Source organism: Scyliorhinus torazame, chromosome 19 (assembly GCF_047496885.1).
Source record: "Scyliorhinus torazame isolate Kashiwa2021f chromosome 19, sScyTor2.1, whole genome shotgun sequence".
In the NCBI taxonomy this organism is placed as follows: Eukaryota; Metazoa; Chordata; class Chondrichthyes; order Carcharhiniformes; family Scyliorhinidae; genus Scyliorhinus; species Scyliorhinus torazame.
In genome coordinates, this window is record NC_092725.1 from 82,551,498 (window position 1) to 82,578,092 (window position 26,595).

General features: G+C 50.2%; 1 protein-coding gene across 5 annotated transcripts in view; it reads left to right on the plus strand.

Moving 5' to 3' along the window:
• The window catches only part of cacna1c (calcium channel, voltage-dependent, L type, alpha 1C subunit), a 1,623,635-nt gene that overhangs the window by 796,766 nt on the left and 800,274 nt on the right, over nucleotides 1-26,595 (plus strand). For 4 of the 5 annotated variants that reach the window (XM_072484613.1, XM_072484615.1, XM_072484614.1 and 1 more), the window contains exon 7: nucleotides 10,394-10,423. The exons of the other annotated variant lie outside the window; for it this stretch is intronic. In XM_072484613.1, coding sequence (XP_072340714.1) covers nucleotides 10,394-10,423 — 30 coding nt within the window. The remainder of the gene's footprint in view (nucleotides 1-10,393; nucleotides 10,424-26,595) is intronic. 5 annotated transcript variants of the gene reach the window in all.

Here is a 26,595-nt window from a genome sequence, read left to right on the forward strand (position 1 = left end):
CTCTGCATCTGCACTTCTCGACGCCCAGGTGTCCCTCATGAATCTGGCGCAGCACCAAGCTCTGGAGATTGAGAGGAATGACAATCCTGTCCAGCTTGAGGAGGATACCATCAATCGCCGTCAGGTCATCCTTCACATTGTAATATTGTGGGCACTGCCCTTTCTGCCAGCCGTTGGTGAGGTTGTGGATGACGCGCTGCAAGAGGGGTGTGTCTCATCACGGATGAGAACTACCTTCTCATCTGTCGCCGGGAGAGTGCTAGCACACAGCTGCACCTGCGATTTGATGTGCTGGGTGATGTCCAGCGGCTCACTGGGCAAGGTGACAGAGCGGGCCAATGTATCAGCGATGTTGAGCCCCTTGCCAGGTGTGTACACCAAGTTGAAGTCATACCTCCTAAGTTTAAGCAGGATTCTCTGCAACCGAGGCGTCATGTCATTCAGGTCCTTGTGGATGATGTGGACCAGACACCTATGATGCGTCTCGACAGTGAACGTCGGCAGGCCGTAGACATAATCATGAAATTTGAGGATGTCGGTGAGAAGACTCAAGCACTCCTTCTCAATCTGTGCATATCTGGTTTCGGTGGCCATCATCGCCCTTGATGCGTAGGCTACTGGTGCCCAGGATAATGTGGCATCTCGTTGAAGCAACACCGCACCGATGCCATCCTGACTCGCATCTGTGGATATCTTTGTCTCCCGGTCCGGGTTGAAGAATGCCAGGACTGGTGCAGTGGTGAGCTTGGCTTTCAGCTCCAGCCACTCTGTCTGGTGTGCCGCCTTCCACTCAAAAGCAGTTGACTTTTCCACCAGGTTGCGTAGGGCCGTGGTGTCTGGCCATGTTTGGAATTAACTTGCCCAGAAAATTGACCATACCCAAGAAGTGCAGCACTGCCTTTTTGTCCTCGGGGACCTTCTTCGCCTTGATGGCCTTGATTTTCTTCTGTGTCCGGGCGCACACCATGCTGTGAGATCTGGTCGCCTAGGAACTTGAGCGTCGATGTGCCAAAACAACATTTGGACCTGTTTAACTTTAGGCCGTTGGCATGTACACGGCGGAATACCTTCTGGAGACGGGATACATGTTCTTCAGGGGTCGTGGACCATATGATGTCGTCCACGTCCACACGAACCCCTTCAATGCCTTGCATGATCTGCTCCATGATGCGATGGAATATCTCCGATGCCGAGGTGATGCCAAATGGCATGCGATTGTAGCAGTATCTGCCAAAAGGCGTGTTGAAGGTTCAGAGCCTTCTGCTGGACTCTTCCAGCTGGATTTGCCAAAATCCCTGTGATGCATCCAATTTGGTGAAGAAGCGCGTGTGTGCCATCTCACTCGTGAGTTCCTCCCGCTTCAGGATGGGGTAGTGTTCCCGCATGATATTCTTATTGAGATCCTTGGGATCAATGCAGATGCACAGGTCTCCTGAAGGCTTCTTTACGCACACCATCGAGCTGACCTAGTCAGTCGGTTAGGTGACCTTGGATATGATGCCTTTTTGCTGAAGATCCTTGAGCTGTGCCTTCAGGCGCTCTCTCAGTGGATCAGGGACTCGTCGTGGTGCGTGGACCACTGGTCATAGCAGAATCTTGTATCGATACGGCAGCGTGCCCATCCCGTTGAACACATCTGGATACTGGGCGAGGATGTCGTTGACGCCGGCCTGAAGATCCACATGGGAGGATGTTGTGGTGTAAACCCTTTGAATGAGGGTCAGCTGCTTGCAGGCGTGCGCACCTAGTAGGGATGTCCTGTCCAGCTTAACAATTTCAAAGCGTAACCGTGCTGGCGTGTGTCGGTTGGATATGTGCAGATGGCAGGGTCCCAGTGCCGTGATGGCCTTCCCATTGTAACCCAGGAGCTTGCAGGCAGCTGGAAGGACCGTGGGGGGCTTCTTAATGCGTCTGAAGTCTGCCTGTGAGAGGAGGTTGACAGAGGCACCAGTGTCCAGCTTGAACTGGGTGGTGCAGTGGTTGACCTTCATCACTGCTTGCCATTCGTCCTCGGAATCCACAGCTAGGATGGATTGGACTTGCGATGTGTCTGGTGTGGCATATTCATCTGTTGTAATAATGCCCACACGGCAGGCGTTGTCCAGGCATTCATCATCTGGATCCGTTGCACTGCGGGGATCAGAATCCTGTAGGCGCTGTTGCACACTCCGGATGCACCGTCGTCGGAATTGGGAGCGCTGGCTCCTGACTGGTGCTGCAGATCTGCACAGGGCTGCATAGTGGCCTGGCTTCCAGCAGTTTAAACAGCGTCTACCTCTTGCAGGGCAGTGTTTCTTTAAATGGGCGGTGCCACAGTTCGAACACGTCATGACGTCGGCGTCCTGACGCTCTGTGCGTCATTGCACATGCGTAGTGCGGTTCTCAGACGTCTGCACCTGCGCAGTGCGGGTTTCGGCCGCTTCTTTATCCCGTTTGTATCGCGCATGCGTCGGCCCCCAGGAAGAGCGCTCAAACTGGCCCCTTTCGTCTATGTTGAGGCGCTGCATCCGGCTGATGGCCTGAACACTCTCCGCCTCGTGGGAGGCTAGTCTATCATTTCCTGCCGCTTTGTACTGAGAATAGCGATTTTTAGCGTGCTCATGCATTGTGCAGGTTTCAATCGCGACTGGCAGGGTCATATGCTTGATCTTCAGTAACTGCTCTCTCAGAGGATCAGAGTGAACTCCAAAAACGATTTGGTCTCTGATCATGGAGCCAGTGATATCACCAAAGTTGCAGGATTGCGCTATCAGTCTGAGGTTAATTAAATATGAGGTGAAGGATTTGTCTTTACCTTGCAATTGCTGCTTGAATATGTAGCGCTCGAAGATTTTGTTGGTGTCCACCTCACAGTGGCTGTCAAACTTGTCCAGGATGGTCTGAAACTTTGTCTTGTCCTGGTCTTCGACGAAGTGAAAGGAGTTGAATATTTCCAAGGCATGATCACCCACTGTGGTGAGGAAAGACCTATCTTCCGTGCATCAGATGCACCATTGAGGTCTGATATTTCGACGTAAAGCTGAAATTTCTGCTTGAATGTCCGCCAGTTGAGATTGCCGGAGGTCCTGAGCTGGTGAAGAGCCTGAATCTTTTCCATTATGCCGGTATACATTCGCTGGTCGTCATGGATCTTGCTGAGTTGAACTAACTAGATTGAACAGTCTCCTGATATCATGTTGTGTTTTGTAATTTGGAATGACACAAGCTGCCACTTGAATGCAGTTTTGAGTAAAAGATGCTCCAGACTTTGAAGTGAGTTCAATGTGTTTTATTGAACTAATTAGCACAGTTCTCAATGAGTTTGACTTTCTGCTAATCTAAATGTAGTAACTCAGTATAACTGAACCAGCCTTGCTCTAAGTCACGTGCTGCGGTGTGATGCTGAGGATACACCCTGTCTCACTCTGTAGATATTGGTCTGTGGAAAGACCTCATCCCTTTTAGAGTGAGATACCACCCCTGTGCTCATTGGTCGTGTCCTATTCCATGTGTTCATTAGCTGCATGTTTGCATATCATGACAACTCCAACAATAATTCTGGACCTGATTAGCTCTGGTTTCAGATCAATACAGTAATGGCCTTCAGCCATTCTATACAGCTGTTGGACACATTTGTTAAACCTTGCTCTTTCAAGGACCTTGTTAATGCTCAAATTATAATATGTGTCAAATTATTTTACAACTTCATCAAATTTCAGACAGGATTCATTGATGCTTTGTCTAACTATTATATTATCAGCTACTGGACTGAGCAAATAAAGCAGTGTGTCAACCTGTTCAGTTTATGACTTTTTGTCTAGACCTAAAACAGTTATGTATCTAAGGAATCTCTTTCTCTAACATCCACAATTCTATGACTGTTCTCGACTTTGGAAGAATCCAATCTCTGCTGGGAAGGTAGATTTTTGATCCATGGTCATTTAAAATTGTGTTAAATGCTGTTAGGAAGTACAAGGTGGAACTGCCCTATGCTTGTTCACAACAAGGCTTACTACACTTGTCATTTTTGGCACTCTTTCTTGATTCTTCCCCGCAGTATTTAAGTATTTTTAGGTCACGTAACCGTCAAATCTTATATTTTTCTGGGTTCTTTAACTGCCAATTATGAGCTGAATGGTCAGGCACTAACTCAGCTATTCATGGTGATTTTTAAAATGGCAATTCTGACTGTTGTTGACTTAAAAGCTTTTTAAACTCGCTCTGGCAAAGAACTTTAGTTTTTTTAGCTCACCCCTACTAGGTGCACTTTCGGATATTGAAGTTGGGCTTCCATGGGATTGAATGGAATTTACTGCTGCAGTATGGAGTTTTATATCTGCTTTCTGCTTTCAATCCTGCTTTGAGCCTTTTTCTCGTGATCTCCTTTGCTTCTGGTGCTTTCCTTCAGGTCAAAATGCTTCTATTTATTTTCACTAATTCTGGTTACCAATTTTTTTTCTCCTGTTTCTTTGAGGCGCTGGGTTTTTCCGATAGATGCCACCGCTGCTATCATGTTGTAAGATATGTGTAGTTCAGTAAGTCTCAGAAAGAAGTTCCGAGTAATGTATAGTTTAACAGTAAGTGTTTATTAATGGGGTGGGGGCGGGGAGGCAATGCAGCAGTTATGTAGGATAAGTTTGGCCGTTGATAGGGCGGGGGGCTATCTTGAGTGGGCCCGATTTAGAGTAGTATTGGGAAGGCGGAGCCCAGGGTAATGATAACAGACACCAGGCGGAGAGGAGAGGCAGAAGCCTCTGGTGAGAATTGTTACATGGAATGTCTGTGGGCTAATTGGGCCTGGGTGTTAGCACACTTAAAAGGTTTGAGAGTGGAGGTGATTTTCCCCAAGGAGACGCATCTCGGGGTGAAAGAGTAGGTGAGGTGGAGGAAGGGGTGGATGGGGCAAGTGTTCCACTCGAGGTTTAACTCAAAGTCGAGGGTGGTCGCCATTCTGCTGAATAAGGAAACGGGGTTTACGGGAGCTTGGCAGGTGCAGGACTCAGGGGTGGAGGTTTGTGATAGTGAGTGAGGTGCTGGTAGGGTCTCTGGTGGTATTGGTGAATATCCGTGGAGGTTTGGGCACCCGGGAAAGAGGGAGTACTCCTTCTTCTCGCATGTGTATAAGGTATATTCCGGGACTGACTTTTTTGTGGTTAACTTTGAGAAGGTGACTGAACAGGTAGACGAGGGTAGAGCAGTTGATGTGGTGTATATGGATTTCAGCAAAGCGTTTGGTAAGGTTCCCCACGGTAGGCTATTGCAGAAAATACGGAGGCTGGGGATTGAGGGTGATTTAGAGATGTGGATCAGAAATTGGCTAGCTGAAAGAAGACAGAGGGTGGTGGTTGATGGGAAATGTTCAGAATGGAGTTCAGTCACAAGTGGAGTACCACAAGGATCTGTTCTGGGGCCGTTGCTGTTTGTCATTTTTATCAATGACCTAGAGGAAGGCGCAGAAGGGTGGGTGAGTAAATTTGCAGACGATACTAAAGTCGGTGGTGTTGTCGATAGTGTGGAAGGATGTAGCAGGTTACAGAGGGATACAGATAAGCTGCAGAGCTGGGCTGAGAGGTGGCAAATGGAGTTTAATGTAGAGAAGTGTGAGGTGATTCACTTTGGAAGGAATAACAGGAATGTGGAATATTTGGCTAATGGAAAAGTTCTTGAAAGTGTGGATGAGCAGAGGGATCTAGGTGTCCATGTACATAGATCCCTGAAAGATGCCACCCAGGTTGATAGGGTGGTGAAGAAGGCCTATGGAGTGTTGGCCTTTATTGGTAGAGGGATTGAGTTCCGGAGTCAGGAGGTCATGTTGCAGCTGTACAGAACTCTGGTACGGCCGCATTTGGAGTATTGCGTACAGTTCTGGTCACCGCATTATAGGAAGGACGTGGAGGCTTTGGAGCGGGTGCAGAGGAGATTTACCAGGATGTTGCCTGGTATGGAGGGAAAATCTTATGAGGAAAGGCTGATGGACTTGAGGTTGTTTTCGTTGGAGAGAAGAAGGTTAAGAGGAGACTTAATAGAGGCATACAAAATGATCAGGGGGTTGGATAGGGTGGACAGTGAGAGCCTTCTACCGCGGATGGAAATGGCTGGCACGAGGGGACATAGCTTTAAACTGAGGGGTAATAGATATAGGACAAAGGTCAGAGGTAGGTTCTTTACGCAAAGAGTAGTGAGGCCGTGGAATGCCCTACCTGCTACAGTAGTGAACTCGCCAACATTGAGGGCATTTAAAAGTTTATTGGATAAACATATGGATGATAATGGTATAGTGTAGGTTAGATGGCTTTTGTTTCGGTGCAACATCGTGGGCCGAAGGGCCTGTACTGCACTGTATTGTTCTATGTTCTATGTTCTAACTTTAGGAGGAAGTTTGAGCTACCACAGGGGAGTGAGTTCAGATACTGTCAGTTGCGGGACTTTGCACACAAGGAGCTGCCTTCATTCCCTCAGATATCTGAATATATGCTTTTGTAAAACATGTTGCTCCCGGATGATAGGGGATATATATAGGTGGCTGGGAGAACAGGGCATGACCTTCGTCAACAGGATGAAGCAGAAGTTCGAGGATGAGTTGAGGAGGGAGATAGGATGGAGGCTTTAGTGCAGATGCGCAGAGTAAACTCAACCTCCTCCAGTGCAAGAATGAGTCTTATACAGTTTAAGGTGGTGCATGGGTCCACATGACTCTTGCCCAGATGTGTTTTTTTCCCGGAGAGGTGTGGGAGGGGGCCGACAAACCATGTCAATATATTTTGGGGATGTGAGGAACTGTTGGGAGGCGCTGTTTAGGAAACTATCGAGAATTGTACGGTTTGAGATGTATCGGACCGTATGGTTGTGATCTTTGGCATGTTGGAGGTGCCGGAGCTGCTGGAGGGAAAGGGGGCCGATGCAGTTGCTTTGTCTCTCTGATTGCCCGGTGATGGTAGCACAGTGGTGAGCACTGTTGCTTCACAGCGCCAAGGACTCGGTTTGCATTCCCGGCTCGGGTCCCTGTCTATGCGGACTCTGCATGTTCTCCCCGTGTCTGTGTGGGTTTGCTCCGGATGCTCCAGTTTCCTTCCACAAGCCCCGAAAGACATGCTTGTTAGGTGAATTGGACATTCTGAATTCTCCCTCAGTGTACCTGAAACTGTACCCATGTGTCAACGAGGGGATTTTCACAGTAACTTCATTGCAGTGTTAATATAAGCCTACTTGTGATACTAATAAAAATTATTGAATTGGAGGTCGGCTATGCCGCTGTGGGTCGTGGCATGGTTGGGAGACTTGTACGAATTTCTCAGATGAGAGAAAATCAAATTTGCCCTAAGGAGTTCAGAGGAGGACTTTGAGGTACGTGGAAGCTGTTCATGACTTTATTTGAGGAGCTATTTGCCGTGGGGGGGTGGGGGGGGGCGAGGAGTAAATTGGAAAAAAAGGTACAAACTGTATACTCTGTTGGATGTTAATATTATGTTACTATGTTGAACATGTTTTGAATTAAATACCTTTTTTTTAAAAAAGTGTTTATTAACAATTTTTGCTCATGTACCATATAAGGTCCAAGCTTGGAGCTGTCCGATTGCTTGCCTCTGCACACATCTATGTCTCGCAAGAGGGTGCCCTCTAGACTCGGGTCATTGTTCCACAGTGTGGGAGGTATTGTACCCAGTCCAACTCTAACCCACAGACAACAAATTTACACCACTCTACAAAAAAGAGAAAGCCCCTTAAAGAATCGACTTATAGTTGTCCAATTCTTGTACATTATGGGGGGATTCTCTGCCGTCTGCCGCCGGTAGCGGAGATCCCGATGCAGCGGAGAATCGCACGTTGAGCAAAAAAAACATTGGAATGCCCCGGTCCCCCCTGGTGGCAGCATTGATGTGAGGATGCAAATGGGTCAGTTGAACCCATTTGCTTCCTATTAATGGGCTGGACACAGGGGGCTAGATTATCCATTATTGGGACTATGTCCCCACGACGGCGTCAAAATGGTGGAGTTTCACGCCAGAAAAACTGGCATGAAAGGACTACTAATTCCCAGCCCTGCAGGGGGCTAGCGGGGGCTATCAGGGAGTAAATCGCGCAGCTTTTGCTGCAGGTACGGGCCCCCGCACTTTCGGGTCAGAGGCCGTGCATGCGCACGACTGCGGCCTCCAGCGGACGCGCCTTGCTTAATGGCAGACTCAGACCGCGGAGCCAGACCCAAGAGAGAGACCCCCCCCAATTGGCCGCGCCCCTGACCCTCAAACTCCGCACGAACATTCCCCGGCGCCTATAAGGCTCCCGCAGCCTCCGATCTGCCCGCCGACCAGGGTAGCCGCGGACTGAGTATCCCAACTGGCTGGAGCACATTTGTTCCACGCCGTTGGGACTTTGGCCGGTCGGGGGCGGAGAATTGCTGAGCCGGCCTCTGGCAATGGTCGAAGGCGGCGCGGTGTACTTCCCGAGTACGCCGCTTTTCGGGGCCTGCAAAATAGGTGAATTGCTAGGCCAGCATTTATTGCGCATCCCCAATTGACCTTGAAAGGTGATGGTGAGTCACCTTTGTAAAGCACTGCAGTCAAGGTGGTGTAGTAGATATACTCACCTTGCTGTGAAGAAGGAAGTTGCAGGATTTTGACCCAGTAACAGTGAAAGAACGAGAATATATTTCCAGGCTTGGAGGTGTGCTTGCAGATGATGGTGTTTCCATATATCTGCTGCCCTTGCCCTTCTAGTGGGTGGAGGCCACAGGCTTGGAAGTTGCTATTGAAGTTGCTAGTAAATATGGTACAATGTGTTTGGGTGATATGGATGTCGTGGTTTTTTTTCAGTGGGATGTGAGGGTCTGGTGGGGAGCACATTCAACTTTCATTTACCCCTTACTTTCATTTTATTCATAAATGGTATAATAATCTTTATTGTCACAAGTAGGCTTACCTTAACACTGCAACAAAGTTACTGTGAAAAGCCACTAGTCGCCATATTCTGGCGCCTGTTCGGGTACAAGGAGGTGGATGGAGCTACTACCTTTCAGAAGGTAACCGGGAAACTGTGGCCAGGATTTTCAAAGGGTCATGAGGTCTGGAGCTGATGCCGTTGAAAATCGCAGTCCCAGAGTCATATCGGGATCGCAACACCTCCAGGACGACCTTGAATTTTCAATTGCTTGCTGAGGTGTAAAGAACGGATAATACACTCATCTCTAATTAACAGCCCCTTAACAAGCTCCTGAGAGGGTGGCACGGTGGCGCAGTGGTTAGCACTGCTGCTTCACGGCGTCAAGGACCTGGGTTTGATCCCGGCCCCGGGTCACTCTCTGTGTGAAGTTTGCATATAATATAATAATCTTTATTGTTACAAGTAGGCTTACCTTAACACTGCAATGAAGTTACTGTGAAAAGCCCCTAGTCGCCACATTCCGGCACCTGTTTGAGTGCACAGAGGGAGAATTCAGAATGTCCAAATTACCTAATAGCACGTCTCCCCATGTCTGCGTGGGTCTCACCCACACAGCCCAAAGATGTGGAGGATAGGTGGATTGACCACACTAAATTGCCCTTATTTGGAAAAAAATATAATTGCTCTAAATTTATTTTTAAATACAAGCTCCTTGGGAACTAGAACAGAATGAGATTTTGATTTTTCTCCCCGTTGAAATCGAACATATCTACAACTGTTGGATTCGCCACTTGGCTGGATTACTTTGCTTTGCACAACTTTTTTATCAGTGGGTCAAACGAGTACCGGCACGAGTGATGCTCCTTTTTGATTGTACCATGGACGCTTGCAATTGCATTCCATCTCAAGGAGCTGCCTGCTCTAATCAGCAATGCCGTGATAGTACCTAACGTGGTTCTGATTGGGCACCGAGGTTGCTCCTGGGTGATTATCCAATTTGGATTTGAAGATCACATCACGAGTGCGACACGGTTCAGGTACAGTGTTGGGATGAGGAATTCATCCAGGTGTGACGTTCCCGACCCTGCATTGAAAATCCAGCTCCGTATCTTAAATCTTAAATTTTCAGGTTGTATTCAGAAAAACCCCGGAAGGAATTTCAGGCCCAAACCATTTCTCAAGGATAAAGCAATAATTTGGAGGCCATTAAACACACAAGGAAGATACAGAATCAGACATTTTCATGTGTTTTGTGTTGACAGAATTAACTGTTGTAGTTTGTACAATTAATTCCTTGTTCCCCTTTCACTGTTCTGAATTTTTTTTCCTATATAGATAATTGCCAGGCTAAAATAGACTTGATTTACAGTGAGGAGCTCTGTCAGTCTTTATTTGTTCTGTTCTTTGCCAATATTCTGCACATTTTTTTTGCCTTATTCTTCCTATGTCTTGTCTGTTGGAGCTTCTAATTTCAATCTCCTTGCATTTATGTGTATTTATTTTTATTTCATCTTGTTTCCTTCCACTCTCTTTCAAGGTTGCTGCGGGTGGCTCTGCATCATTTGAGGTAAACCAAAGCAAGATATTGATGATATTGTTTGAACTTTTAATTAAATTGATGATACATAGCAGAACAATATTTTAGGTTTTTTTTGTCCTGTTAAGGTGAAATACAGAATCCATTATTGTTTTATCTTGATATTTAAAACTGCAAAGTGTAGAAAGTGGTTGTTATAGGAGATTTCATAGTCAGGAGGTCAGGTAGGTAATTCTGGAACCATCATTGTGAGTCTCACATGATGTGCTGTCTACTTTGTGCCATGGTAAAGGACATCATGGTGAGGGTGCAGAATAGCCTTCAGTGGGGTGGGGGGGGGAATGAGCCAGAAGCTGTGGTACATATCAGTGACGAGAGGTAGAAAGGGCGACTATCAAGATCCTAAGGTCAGATTTTCAGCAGCAAGGGAGGAAGGCTTCAAAGTAGTCTCTGGATTACTCCCAGTGCCAATTCCTAGAGGGAGCAGAAATAGGACGATTGTTAGGGGTTAATGCATAGTTTCAATCATAATGCATAGTTGGAGGGCTGTAGATTCTTGGAGCACTGAGACCAATTATGGGGCAAAAGGCATCCCTACAGAACAAATTGCATCAGAGGGAGGTTCACTAGAGTGGTTGTGGAGAGTTCAAACTAAATTCACAGGGGGATGAGCATCAGCATTATAGAAGTAGAAAACAGTAATGATATGCATAAAGTTAAGGGGCGGGATTCTCCGACCCCGCGCTGGGTCGGAGAATCGGCGGGGCCGGCACGAATCACGCGACACCGTACCAATGCCGGTCCGCTGATTCTCCAGCGACCGGAAAATTAGCGCCGGCGCCGTCGGCACGCCTCTGGTCGGGGGCCGCTCAACGCGGCCTCCCCCGCGATTCTCCCCGCACGATGGGCCGAGTGCCCGCTGAGTTAGGCCGAGTCCCCCCGGCGTCGATCTCATGTAGTCCTACCCGGCAGGACCTCGGCGTTCGTGCTGCCCCCGGACCTGGTGGTGGGGAGGGGGGTTCGACTCCCGAGGGGGGGGGGGGGGGGGGGGGGGCAGGGGGCCCTCCAAGGTGACCTGGCCCACGATCGGGGCCTACCGATCGGCGGGCGGGCTTTTCCCTCTGGGGGCCTATGTTCCTCCGCACCGGACCCCTGTTGGTCTCCGCCATGTTGCGCGGTGGCTCGAACTTGCGTTGGCCGTGGCGTGCATGCGCAAACTCTCACCGGCCGTGGCGCGCATGCGCGGACCCGCGCCGCACGTGCTGACGCCATTATCGGCAGCTGGAGCAGCGGGAGGCTCTCCAGTGCCATGCTGGCACCCTATGTGGCGCAGGATCACTGATCCTAGGGGCCAGGTGATGCCGTCGTAAAACGCTCTGGCGTTTACGATAGCTTCAACATTTAGCCCCAGGATCGGAAAATCCCACCCAAGATATTGACTAGAAGGGAAATAGTTCAATATTATAGGAACTGACTAAGAGGAAACAGGAAGTTATTATGTAGGTTCAGAGTACAGAGAAAATAACACAGGTAGAATACCTCAAATCTGGCAACCTGAAAACCAGCAGTGTCCAAAAACTGAACATTTTACTATGTTCCATGCATCAGAAGAACATAAGAACTAGGAACAGGAGTAGGCCATCTGGCCCCTCGAGCCTGCTCCGCCATTTAATGAGATCATGGCTGATCTTTGTGGACTCAGCTCCACTCTCCGGCCCGTACACCATATCCCCGAATCCCTTTATTCTTTAGAAAGGCATCTATCTTTTTCTTAAAAACGTTTAAAGAAGGAGCCTCAACTGCTTCACTAGGCAAGGAATTCCAGAGATTCACAACCCTTTGGGTGAAGAAGGTCCTCCTACACTCCGTCCTAAATCTACCTCCCCTTATTTTGAGGCTATGCCCCCTAGTTCTGCTTTCCCCGACCAGTGGAAACAACCTGCCCGCATCTATCCTATCTATTCCCTTCATAATTTTATATGTCTCAATAAGATCCCCCCGCATCCTTCTAAACTCCAATGAGTACAGTCCCAGTCTACTCAACCTCTCATCATAATCTAATCCCCTCAACTCTAGGATCAACCTAGTGAATCTCCTCTGCACTCCCTCCAGTGCCAATATGTCCTTTCTCAGGTAAGGAGACCAAAACTGAACACAATACTCCAGATGCGGCCTCACCAACACCCTATACAATTGCAGCATAACCTCACTAGTCTTGAACTCCAGCCCTCTAGCAATGAAAGACAAAACTCGATTAGCCTTCTTAATCACCTGTTGCACCTGCACACCAACTTTTTGCGACTCGTGCACAAGCACACCCAGGTCCCTCTGCACAGCAGCATGTTTTAACATCTTACCGTTTAAATAATAATCCATTCTGCTGTTATTCCTCCCAAAATGGATAGCCTCACACTTGGCAACATTGAATTCCATCTGCCAGACCCTAGCCCATTCACCTAACCTATCCAAATCCTTCTGCAGACTTCCGGTATCCTCTGCTCTTTTTGCTTTACCACTCATCTTAGTGTCGTCTGCAAACTTTGACACATTGCACTTGGTCCCCAACTCCAAATCGTCTATGTAAATTGTGAACAACTGCGGGCCCAACACTGATCCTTGAGGGACCCCACTAGTTACAGGTTACCAACCAGAGAAACAGCCATTTATCCCCACTCTCTGCTTTCTGTTAGTTAACCAATCCTCTACCCATGCTACCACTTTACCCTCAATGCCATGCATCTTTAGTTTATGCAGCAACCTTTTGTGTGGCACCTTGTCAAAGGCTTTCTGGAAATCCAGATATACCACATCCATTGGCTCCCCGTTATCTACTGCACTGGTAACGTCCTCAAAAAATTCTACCAAATTAGTCAGACACGACCTACCCTTTGTGAACCCATGCTGCGTCTGCCCAATGGGACAATTTCCCTCCACTTGCCCCGCTATTTCCTCCTTAATGATAGATTCCAGCATTTTCCCTACAACCGAAGTTAAGCTTACCGGCCTATAATTACCCGCTTTCTGCATCAATTGTAATTGAATAAAAAATGTTTTAAAATTACCTGCACAATTTGGCTAGGTGCTGCATTAGTGTGGTGTGGTTTCAGACTAGTTATTGGCTTCACCTTCACACACCATTCTATCCCATGCTCGAAGCACCATTTGACCCTGCCTAACCCGCCATCACCCAAACTGTCCACATCCTGAACTGCCTGACCCGAAATTCTAAAATCTGTCACAACCTCGGTCCCAAGAGTGCCAGATTTGAGGTACTGTATCTGTAAAGTCTAAATTAGGGTTATTGCATATGTCTGTGAATGTGTGAAGTGTGGTTGACTAAGATTGATGAGTTAAAGACATAGATTGCCATGCGGTAATGTGTTGTGGCTACAACAGAAACCTGGCTCAAAAAAGATACAAGAAAAAAACCAAGAAGGATGCAATTACATTTGAAGAGATGTACCATGCGGATTTAGTGAAGTCTTGCGACACTAAAACTCAGTAGAAATTTGAGTTAAACTTCTCGGATGCAACAAGAATCTTTTATTGCCTCTATTTGATTACAATTAGGAGAAACTTAAATCTATTCTCAATAAAGTCCGGCTAGCAAAAGGACTTAAAGAGAAGTAACGTATAAACAATTTAACTTTCAAAATAATACAGAAATGGTTTCTTGCTTACGGCAAAACAGCTTGCATTTACTTCAAGAGTTAGAGTGGAAAAGTGAAAATATGAAAATAGAGAGAGCGAATAGTTAAGTCAAAGTATAGGATGATCCCGGAATAAAGATGGCCGTGTGGACCATCATGTTTAAAGAGACTTTTATCAGTCTGAAGCCATCTGTCTACACCTCCATGTCATCCTAATTGATTTGGGTGAGAATCAAATACATTTGATTCAATGGTTAACTGTCAACCCTTAATGTGCAACATAAGTTCTGAATGTCTCATGTTAGAATATTTGTGTATGTTATGGAATGCGATTCTGTGCTTTTATCAAGACTGGTTTCTACTGGTTTTCTGCTGACTTTGCTTTATCCACATTCTGGACAATGGTGCCTTCATATTGCTATGGTGCTTACTTGGCCTTGATCTCGATTACTGGTACAGCTTATTTCTTAATGTCAAACTGACTTTGAAAATATGTTCATCAGAACAATAGCTTTTTCATCTTGCTTAGTGAAAATGTTGTTTTTATCTCCAATTAGTTTATGCATGTGTCAGGCTTTTTGTGTCTGTTGAAGCTATGTGTTTTGTCATGACCTGAGGTTATGAGTGGTGAAATCCTCATTTTAAAATGGGTATTAAAACTGGGTCTTAATATTTACATTAAAATAGCCTTTTTACATATCAGATCTATCAGGAAATAGTTGATTACTATCAACATTGCTCATTGTAATCTACAGATCACCGACCACTGAGAAAAATTGCTGAGGAAACAGCTGAGGAAATTGCAGAGGGGTGAAAGAATTATAGAGTAGTTATAATGGGAGACTTTCACTGTCCATAGATAGACTGGGAGAGTCGCAGTGTAAAGGGCAGAGATGAGTAAAAGTTCCAAGAATGTGTTTAGGAAAATTTTCTGCAGTAGTATGTTTACAGTCCAAAGAGAAAAGCGGCACAGCTGGACCTGGTATTTGAGAATGAGGTGAGCCAAGTAGGAGAACATTTAGGGTTCAGAGATCATTGAATTACAACTTTTCTGTTGGCTATGGAAAAGGACAAGGAGCATCCAGAGTAAGAATAATTAACTCTGGGAAAACTAACTTTGATGGGATGAGAATGAATCCGGACAGATAAAGTAGAATCAAAATGTTAACTCTGATTCGCTCTCCAAAGTTGCTGCCAGACCAATTGTGTATTTCTAGCATTTTCTGTTTTTATTTCAGATTTGCTTTTATTATTTTTGTTCACGGGATGTGGGCCAGTGTTTATTGTTCATTCCTAATCACCATTGAGAAGGTGGTTGGAACCACTTCCTGGAGTCATGACATTTCACATGCTGTAGGTATACATTGATTGCTGTTAGGAAGGGGCTTCTAGGGTCTTCACTCAATGACAGTGAAGAGATAGCAATATAATTTCAATTCGATAAGGGTGATCCTTGGAGAGGAACTTGCAGGTTGTGGTGTTCCTTTGAATCTGCTGTCTTTGTTCTTCTAGGTGGTAGATGCTGTGGATTTGCAAGCTGATTTTGAAAGAGTCTTGGTGAGTTGCTGCAGTACATTTTGTAGCTGATACACACTATTGTCACTGTGCATTGGTGATTGGAGGGAGTGAATGTTTCAGGTCATCGATTGGTTGCAGATGAAGTGGCTGCATTGTTCTGGATGGTGTTGAGCTTTTTGAGTTTTGTGTTGGAGCTGCACTCATCCAGGAAAGTGGAGAGTATTTAATTATACTCGTAAAGAATTGGGGAAAATTAGATTTGACTTCCGGCGGGGGAGGAGAGCAGTCTCGGGTTGAAGGGCTCCTGAGTCATGTCCCGTTCTCCAAACGGAACGTGTGCCTAAGAGCGCGAACTTGCCTGACCAAGCCCCTGATGCACGATCAATTACACAAAGACGAGAGTTGAATGCAACTGAGGCTTTATTACACTAAGATGTGTGGCCTCCTACAGCAGCTGGCGAAATGGCTGCTGTACGGGAGCACACATATTTATACTCCGCCTACTGGGCGGAGCCAGCAGGCAGGGAACTACCCCCGTACCAGTAGTACAGGGCCTTACCACAAATCACCTAATATATACATCAGTGGTGACTACCACATTCACCCACTGTTAAAATTTAGTCCGGCGGGGGTCGTGGAGAATTACATGTTTACAGAAGTACATGTTTTAAAATACAGAGAAAAAAAATTGAGACAAGCGAGGGTGGAGGAGAATGTTTCAAGAGTCCAGATCAAGTTACAGGTTCAGTCGGTCCGGAGCCTTGATCTGCCGCTGGGTGCGCCGCAGTGGTGGCGGCGATTCCGGTGCCGGTCTGGTCCTCAGTGACTCCAGGAGCATGCCAAAATCCTCTTTGTCCGTGGGCGTGGGCAGGAGGAGGACAGATTGTCCTGGGGCGGGGGTTGCGGCTGGGTGCGCCGGGGGAGGGGAGGGTGGCGCCGGGCCGGAGGGGTGTGTGTGTGTGGAACCTGCTGGTGCCAGCTCCCTGAGGGAGACAGTATCTTGGCGGCCGCCGGGGTACGCTACGTAGGCGTACTGTGGGTTGGCGTGGAGTAGCTGTACCCTTTCAACCAACGGGCCCGCCTTGTGGAGTCGTACGTGCTTACGGAGGAGTATGGGTCCTGGAGCTGCAGACCAAGTCGGGAGCGACACCCCGGAGGTGGACTTCCTGGGGAAGGCAAAGAGACGTTCATGGGGTGTGTCATTAGTCACAGTGCATAGGAGCGACCAAATGGAGTGCAGTGCGTCGTCGGGGAGGACCTCCTTCCAGCGGGAGGCCTGGAAATCTCTGGACCGTAGGGCCAGCTGGACGGCGCTCCAGACCGTCCCATTCTCCCTCTCCACCTGCCCGTTTCCCCGGGGGTTATAGCTGGTCGTCCTGCTCGAGGCGATACCCTTGTTGAGCCGGAACTGATGCAACTCATTGCTCATGAATGAGGATCCCCTGTCGCTGTGGACGTAGGCGGAGAAGCCGAACTGAGCAAAGATGGTGTTGAGGGCTTTGATGACGGTGGCAGACATCATGTTGGGGCATGGGACGGCGAAGGGGAATCTGGAGTACTCATCGACCACACTGAGGAAGTACGTGTTACTGTCGCGAAAAGAATGCCACGGGCCTGCCTGCCTGGTTGAGGGTTGCGGTCAGAGCGACATCTGATGCATCGCTCTCGACTTGGAATGGGAGCGTCTCGTCGACTGCGTGCATCGTTGCCTTGGCAATGTCAGCCTTAATACGGTTGAAGGCCTAGTGAGCCTCGGCCGTTAGGGGAAAAAGAGTGGCTTGGATGAGTGGGCGGGCCTTGTCCGCATAATTTGGGACTCACTGGGCGTAGTAAGAAAAGAACCCCAGGTAACGTTTGAGGGCCTTGGGGCGGTGGGGGAGGGGGAGTTCCATGAGGGGGCGCATGCGGTCGGGATTGGGCCCCAGAACTCCGTTCTGGACCACATAGCCGAGGATGGCTGAGCGGTTCATGCTGAACACACACTTCTCCTTGTTGTAAGTGAGGTTGAGGAGAGTGGCGGTGCGGAGAAATTTGGCACGGTTGGCGTCATGGTCCTGCTGATCGCTCCGACACAAGCCCAAAGCCGGGAAGCAGCCCAGAGCAATTATTGGAAGGCTGCACCGTTTCCAAGATCGGGAGAAAATCCTAAAGTGGGCCTGGTAAATGATACAGAGCACGCGGGAAGGGAAGAACATAAGGGTGTCTCAGGACATTGGGCGGACCTGGCCAAAAGAAGGACTGAGTTCAACAAGGCAAAATCAGCAGTGCACAAAAGCAAGGGGAAATTTGAGATGTTATTTCCGGCCAAACTCTGGTTAACATTTCAGGGAAAAGAGCTGTATTTTAATACCCCAGCAGTGGCTGATGAGTTTGTTAGAGTGAACAAACTGGGGGAGTGATGTACCATCAATGACCATGAGACGAGAATGGTAAAACAATTGAGGCTTTATTGCACAGGATGTTGAGCCTCCTGTAGCTGGAACCAGAATGGGAGCAGCGCAGGAGAGCATACACTTTTATACAGCGCCTGCTGGGAGGAGCTGGGATTACTGTGGTACCTGTAATACAGTGGCAGTACCGTAATACACGTAGTGTGTTACCAGTGATGTTTAACACATTCACCCCCTGTTTAAAAAAGAGTCCGGCGGGGATGAAGAACAACATTACAGATTTAGCCTGTCGGGGGCTTTGACCCTCCGCTGCGATCGCCTCAGTCCTGGTGGTGGTGTGGGTGCCGATGTGGTCACCTGCGACTCCGGGAGCATGTTATCCTCTCCATCATCACTCCGTAGTGGATCTAATGAGGGGATGGATACTGCTGGGGTGGGGGCTGTGGTGAGGTTTGCTGGCGGGAGGGTGGGCGGCACAGGGGTGAGGGAGGCAACCGGAGGGGGGAGAAGCGGTACCAGGTCCGGGTTTGTGGGTGGGGACCCAGCGGGTGCCAGGTCCCGGAGGGAGACTGTGTCCAGTCCCCCGTTGGGGTGTGCCACATAGGCATACTGTGGGTTCGCATGGAGGAGGTGGACTTTCTCAACCAAGGGATCCGATTTATGGCTCCTCACATGCTTCCGGAGGAGGATGGTTCCGGGAACTGTCAGCCATGTTGGGAGCGAGACCTCGGAGGTGGACTTCCTAGGGAAGGCAAACACACGTTCGTGAGGGGTCTCATTAGTAGCAGTGCACAGGCGCGACCGGATGGAGTGGAGCGCGTTGGGGAGGACCTCCTGCCAGCGGGAGACCGGGAGATTCCTAGACTGAGGGGCCATCAGAACGGCCTTCCTGACCGTCCCGTTCTCCCTCTACACATGCCCGTTTCCCCGGATGTAGGTGGGGAAACCGAACAGGGTGAAGATGCTGTGCAGGGCCTTGCTGACTGTGGCAGAAGTCATGTCGGGGCATAGGATGGCGAATAGGAAACTGGTGTACTCATCAATAACATTGAGAATGTACACGTTGCGGTCGGTGGATGGGAGGGGCCCTTTGAAGTCCACGCTGAGGCGTTCAAAGGGGCGGGAGGCCTTCACCAGGCGCGCACGGTCTGGCTGGTAGAAGTGCGGTTTGCACTCCGCACAGACCTGGCAGTCTCTGGTGATTGCCCTGACTTCCTCGACGGAGTAGGGCAGATTGCGGGCCTTGATGAAGTGGTACAAACGTGTGACTCACGGGTGACAAAGGTTGTCGTGCAGAGTCCGGAGCCGGTCCACCTGTGCGCTGGCACATGTACCTCGGGATAGGGCATCGGGGGGCTCATTGAGCTTACCGGGGCGATACAAAATCTTGTGGTTGTAGGTGGAGAGCTCAATCATCCACCTCAAGATCTTGTCATTCTTGATCTTGCCCTGCTGTGTATTGCTAAACATGAAGGCAACCGACCGTTGGTCAGTGAGGAGAGTGAATCTCCTACCGGCCAGGTAATGCCGCCAATGTCGCACAGCATTCACAATGGCTTGGGCCTCCTTTTCGACAGAGGAGTGCCGAATTTCGGAGGCATGAAGGGTGCGGGAAAAGAAAGCCACGGGCCTGCCCGCCTGGTTGAGGGTGGCGGCCAGAGCCAGGTCCGATGCATCGCTCTCCACCTGGAAGGGGAGGGACTCTTCGACCGCGTGCATCGTGGCTTTGGCGATGTCCGCCTTGATGTGGTTGAAGGTCCAGTGGACCTCAGCCGTCAGGGGAAAAACTGTGGACTTGATGAGTGGGCGGGTCTTGTCCGCATAATTGGGGACCCACTGGGCGTAATATGAGAAAAACCCCAGGCATCGTTTCAGGGCAGTGGGGAAGGGGGTGTTCCAGGAGGGGGTGCATGCGGTCGGGGTCTGACCCTAGGACTCCATTTTCCACAACGTTGCCAAGGATGGCTAAGTGGTTGGTGCGGAAAACACATTTCTCCTTTTGTAGGTGAGGTTAAGGAGTTTGGCGGTATTGAGGAATTTTTGGAGGTTTGCGTCGTGGTCCTGCTGATCATGGCCACAGATGGTGACATTATCTAGGAACGGGAACGTAGCCCACAGCCCGTACTAGTCAATCATTCGGTCCATCCCTCGTTGGAAGACCGAGACCCCATTGTTGACGCCGAAGGGAACTCTGAGGAAGTGATAGAGGCGGCCATCTGCTTCGAATGCAGTGTATTGGCGGTCCGCCGGGCGGATGGGGAGCTGTGGAGAAGACTTGATACTGCGCAATCTAATTGACCATGTCAGATATGAAATGAAAATGAAATGAAATGAAAATCGCTTATTGTCACAAGTAGGCTTCAATGAAGTTACTGTGAAAAGCCCCTAGTCGCCACATTCCGGCGCCTGTTCGGGGAGGCTGTTATGGGATATGCGTGGGAGAGGGTACGCATCGAGCTGTGTGAACCGATTGATCGTCTGACTGTAGTCGATGACCATCCTGTGTTTCTCCCTAGTCTTGACTACCACCACTTGAGCTCTCCAGGGGCTGTTACTGGCCTCAATGATCCCCTCCCGCAGAAGCCGTTGGACGCCTGACTTGATGAAGGTCCTGTCCTGCGCATTGTACCATCTGCTCCTCGTGGCGACAGGCTTACAGTCCGGGGTGAGGTTTGCAAACAGTGAAGGCGGCTCGACCTTAAGGGTTGTGTGGCCACAAACGGTGAGGGGGGGGCAGGGGTCCGCCGAATTTCAGAGTAAGGCTTTGGACGTGACATTGAAAATCGAGACCTAATAACAGGGCAGCGCAGAGATGGGGGCGGACGTAGAGCCTGAAGTTGCTATACTCTACGCCCTGAATGGTGAGGATCGCGACGCAGTACCCCCGGATTTGCACGGAATGGGATCCGGAGGCCAGGGAGATTTTCTGGGTGACGGGGAGTACCGGGGAGGGAGCAGCGCCTTACCGTAGCAGGGTGGATGAAACTCTCTGTGCTCCTGGAGTCAAAGAGGCACGTCGTCTCCTGCCCGTTGATCTTTACCGTCGCCGTAGCGGTCGTGAGGTTGCGGGGCTGAGACTGATCAAAGGTGATGGAAGCGAGCTGCAGAAGATGTTGGGAGGTCCCGGGCTGATCATCGGTGGCGGAGGTATCGGCGGGCCGCGAACGGCCAGGCGAGCAGGGGTCCTGAGGCGCGGTCCAAGATGGCAGTGCCCATGGGGCGCACATGGCGGGCGACATCAAAGATGGCGGCGCCCACGGGCCGCACGTGGCTTGTGGTGGAGAAGTTGGTGGCGCCCCTGAATCACAAGTGGGGGAATCATAGATCATAGAATTTACAGTGCAGAAGGAGGCCATTCGGCCCATCGAGTCTGCACCAGCTCTTGGAAAGAGCACCATACCCAAGGTCAACACCGCCACCCTATCCCCATAACCCAGTAACCCCACCCAACACTAAGGGCAATTTTGGACACTAAGGGCAATTTATCATGGCCAATCCACCTAACCTGCACATTTTGGACTGTGGGAGGAAACCGGAGCACCCGGAGGAAACCCACGCACACACGGGGAGAATGTGCAGACCCCGCACAGACAGTGACCCAAGCTGGAATCGAACCTGGGACCCTGGAGCTGTGATGCAATTGTGCTATCCACAAGGCTACCGTGCTGCCCTAATGTAGCGATGCTGGGCCTGGAAACAGCGGCGACCGGCCGGGCCTGGCAAACGGAAACAAAGTGGCCCTTCTTCCCACACCCGTTGCAGGTCGTGCCCCGCACTGGGCAGCGCTGCCTGGGATGTTTGCTCTGGCCACAAAAGTAACATTTGGGCCCTCTGGAGTTGGTCGGTTGCATGCAGGCTTGCGGTGTACTCGAGTCGGCCGCTGGTGGGGCCCGTGATGCCCACGAGGGTGCTGCGTGGTCGGAGGTGTAGGCCTCCAAATTACGGGCGGCCACTTCTAGGGAGTTAGCAAGCTGCACAGTCTCTGCAAGGTCAAGCGTACCCCCTTCCAATAGCCGCTGGCGAACGTAAGTAGGCTTATTGCCCGTGACATAAGCGTCTCTGATTAATAGTTCGGTGTGTTGGACTGCCGAAACTGCCTGGCAGTTACAATTCCTACCGAGTATCTGTAGAGCCCGCAAAAAATTGTCCTGAGACTCCCCCGGGAGTTGCCGTCTCGTGGCCAGGAGGTGCCTGGCGTACACTTGATTCACCGACTGGATGTACTGTCCCTTTAGTAGCGCCATTGCTTCTGTGTCGGTGGCCGTGTCCCAGGTGAGGGGAAAAACTTGTGGGCTCACCCGTGAGTAGAGGATCTGGACCTTCTGTGGGTCTGAGAGTTTTTCAGTGGCTGCTCCAAGGTATCCTTCAAAGCAGGCTAGCCAGTGCTCGAAGGTGGCAGTGGCTTCGGCTGCGTGAGGGTTCAGCTCCAGGCGATCAGGCTTGATTAAGACGTTCATCTCGTAAAATCTTGTGTAATAAATTGAAGTACCATCAATGACCACGAGACGAGAATGGTGAAACAATTGAGGTATTATTGCACAAGATGTTGAGCCTCCTGCAGCTGGAACCAGAGTGGGAGCAGCGCAGGAAAGCATACGCTTTTATATGGCGCCCGCTGGGAGGAGCCTGCAGGGTGGGATTACTGTGGTACCTGTAATACAGTGGCAGTACCGTAATATGCGTAGTGTGTTACCAGTGGTGTTTACCACAGGGAGGAGCAGACGCAACCACAATGAAAGACACGGGGACGGAAAAGGAAGGGAAAACCGGAACAAAGAACGGAGGACAGACCTCAAACAAGGACAATGGGATCATGAACTGTGCACATGTGTTTTATATCTTGCGCGGGACTGTGCTGCCTCGTTTCAGAGCTTGTCTCCTCTCTCAATGCAATGGGGGTGAGAAAAGCAGACAGGAGGGCGAGACAAGAGCCAGGAGGAGGAAGGTTAAACAGGGCCAGAACTGGGCGAATACTGGGAGGAGGGCGAACGTACTAGCGCGGAGGGCCAGCACAGGAGGGCAGGAAGGAAGGAGGGCCGCGGCGCTCAGGGGAGAGGGAGCACCTGGCACAAGGAGGGAAGGGGGGGGGGCAGAAGTGGGGTGAGAACACGGGGGGACAGAGGGAGGGGGGCTGGGGCGGGGACGGAAGTCGGGGGGAGAGCGCAGAACAAAGGAGAAGCAAAGAGAAGGGTGAGATAGCGAAGCAGTACAGACATAGACCTCGGCTGGCATGGAGCAGGGCGAGGAACCAAGAGGGCGCCGCAAACAGCCACTCGGGAGTGCGAAGGGAGACCCCGGAGTGCAGAGGCGTACCCGCGTGGCGTATGCACATCTGGTGGCCACGTTGGGTGCCTCCTAGACAAAGGGAAAGCCCGGAGCGCTGGGGCCCGACCCCATGGTGAGAGCGGCGACCCTAGCCATTTTGGACGGCCCCCGAGCAAAGGGAAACCAAGTGGACCAAACGGGATTTGTCAAGGGTAGGCAGCTCACAGCTCACATCAGGCGACTGACGAATGTGCCCCCCCCCCCACTCCCCCGGGGTAGAGAACACCAGAGGTGATCAATTGTCTCCCTGGACGCAGAAAAGGCCTTCGACAGAGTCGAATGGAACTACCTCCTCGAGGTACTAGAACGGTTTGGGCTAGTAGTGGGATTCACCGCCTGGTTGAGGCTCCTGTACAACGCTCCCAAAGCGGGTGTCCGAACTAACACCACCAGCTCTGAATACTTCCACCTACAGAGAGGAACAAGACAGGGCTACCCCTTGTCCCCACTCTTGTTCGCGCTAGCGATCAAACCCCTGGCGATAGCCCTGCGGGACGCAAAAAGCTGGAAGGGAATCCAGAGGGGCCAAAGAGCACAGAGTTACACTCTGGGCAGATGACCTGCTCTATGTCTCGAAGCCACTGGAGGGACTGAAGGCAATACTGCAAATACTGAAAGAGTTTGGAACCTTCTCAGGATACAAACTTAACCTGGACAAAAGCAAGACATTCCCAGTGAACCCGAAAGGGGGAGGGACAGAACTGAAGGGACTCCCATTTAAAAGGGCCCAGAACAGATTCCGTTACCTGGGGATCCAAATAGCCAGAGACTGGACACTGATCCACAAATGGAACCTGACCAGCCTGGTGGAGGCCTTCAACGGTGGGACTCACTCCCACTCTCCCTGGTAGGGAGGGTGCAGACGATCAAGATGAACGTACTGCCAAGGTTCCTCTTCCTGTTTAGATCCATCCCGATCTTCATCCCCATTGCCTTTTTCCAAAATGTAGACAGGCTAATCATGGCGTTTGTGTGTGTGTGTGTGTGTGTGGAGGGGGGGGGTGGGGGGGGTGGGGGGGGGGGGGGAAGAACCCGAGAATTCCCAAACCGACACTGCAAAGAGGAAAAATCAAAGGGGGCCTGACTTTACCAAACCTACAACTACCACTGGGCAGCAACGGCAGATAAAGTGAGGGGATGGTTACAAGATCCCGACACAGATTGGGTACAAATAGACGAGGCATCATGTAAAGGAACGACCCTCCGGGCCCTGGCTACAGCAGCACTCCCATCCTCCTTAGCAAGATACACAACAAACCCAGTGGTAGCGGCCACGCTGAGAATGTGGACCCAGTTGAGACAGCACTTTGGGATAACCAAAATGTCCCCCATGGCCCCCATCTGCGGCAATCACAGATTCCCCCCCCCCAGCCATGCTGGATACCACCTTTAAAAGATGGAGGCGGGATGGGGACACACTGATGGTCGGGGACTTCTACGTAGGGCGCAGACTGGCGACACTGAACGAACTGACGAGGAAGTGGAAACTAGCAAAAGGACAGGAATTGAGACATCGCCAAATAAAACACTTCCTCCGTAAAGAGACAGTAGGGTACCCTGGGTCCCCAGAAACCACATTACGAGAGGACCTGATCGGCACAAGCAGCGAGAAGGGGGCTATGTGGGAAAATATATGGACACCTACTCACAGAGCTCGAACACCCCTGTACGAGACCAGACAAAAATGGGAGGACGAACTGGGGACAGAGGTAGGATGGGAACTCTGGAGCGAAGCACTGAGCAGGGCGAACTCCACCTCCTCCTGCGCAAGGCTAAGCCTAATGCAGCACAAATTGGTGCACAGAGCGTACTTGACCAGAACCCGAATCCCGAATGTGCAGGTTCTTCCCGGAGGTGGAGGACAAATGTGAGCAGTGCCAGAGGGGCCCGGCCAACCACACACACATGTTTTGGGCTTGCCCCAAGCTTGCTGGGTTCTGGACAGCCTTCTCCGAGGCAATATCCAAGGTTTTGGGGGTGAGGGTGAAGCCATGCCCAGTAGTGGCAATCTTCGGGGTATCGGAGCAACCAGAGTTACACATGGGGAAGGGGGCCAACTCCCTTGCTTTCGCTTCCCTAATCGCACGCCGGAGAATTCTGCTCGGCTGCCGATTGGCAGCACCGCCCAAAGCTACAGACTGGCTCGCTGACCTCTCTGAATTCCTCCACCTGAAGAAGATCAAGTACGCCATCCGAGGGTCAGAGGAAGGCTTCCTGGATACTTGGGGGCAGTTCGACAGCCTGTTCCAAAATCTGTTCGAGGCCAGCGACGAGGAATAAGCTGAGAAATAAAAAAGATAGATGAGCAACCAAAGGACTGCGCAACCGGGGGTGGGGGGGGGGGTGGGTGGAGAGAGGAAGGTGGGGAAACTACAAGAGAAGAGGAAGGGTGCTGAAACCAAGAGGGGGGAGGGGGGGGATCATAGACCGATCCCGAGGGCAACAAAATGTACGTAGAGTTAGTTAAATGAAGGACAAAACAAACCTCTCTGTAAAATAAAGTAAATTAGCGCCGGCAAGAAAAATGCAATGTATATACACAACTGTTGATAAATATGAGAAATGGCAATAAAAAGATTTTTAAAAAAGAATTGGGGAAAATTAGGATTTAAAAAACAAACTAGAGAGTTGCTTAGAGGCAGATGTCTGGAGAAATTATGAGATTCAAATTCACCTATCAGTGGAAGGCAAGAATTGTACATATATGTAATGAGGAAGAACAATGGGGCTATAGAGGTGGTAACTTCAAAGTGGAGAGATAAGGAAATTGACAGGGGATTAGATAGATTTCTGTGACCGTACACGGGACTCCAGGATGGTATGGTGCCTCCCTGGTGCTAGGGTCAAGGATGTCTCATAGCGGCTGCAGGACATACTGGATGGGGAGGATGAACAGCTAGTGGTTGTGGCACGCGTTTCATAGAATTTACAGTGCAGAAGGAGGCCATTCGGCCCATCGAGTCTGCACCGGCTCTTGGAAAGAGCATCCTACCCAGGTCAACACCTCCACCCTATCCCCATAACCCAGTAACCCCACCCAACTCTAAGGGCAATTTTGGACACTAAGGGCAATTTATGATAGCCAATCCACCTAATCTGCACATCTTTGGACTGTGGGAGGAAACCGGAGCACCCGGAGGAAACCCACACGCACACGGGGAGGATGTGCAGACTCCGCCCAGACAGTGACCCAAGCCGGAATTGAACCTGGGACCCTGGAGCTGTGAAGCAATTGTGGTATCCACAATGCTACCGTGCTGCCCCTACGTTGGTACCAAGGACAAAGATAAAGAAAGGGATGTGGTCCTTAAATCAGAAT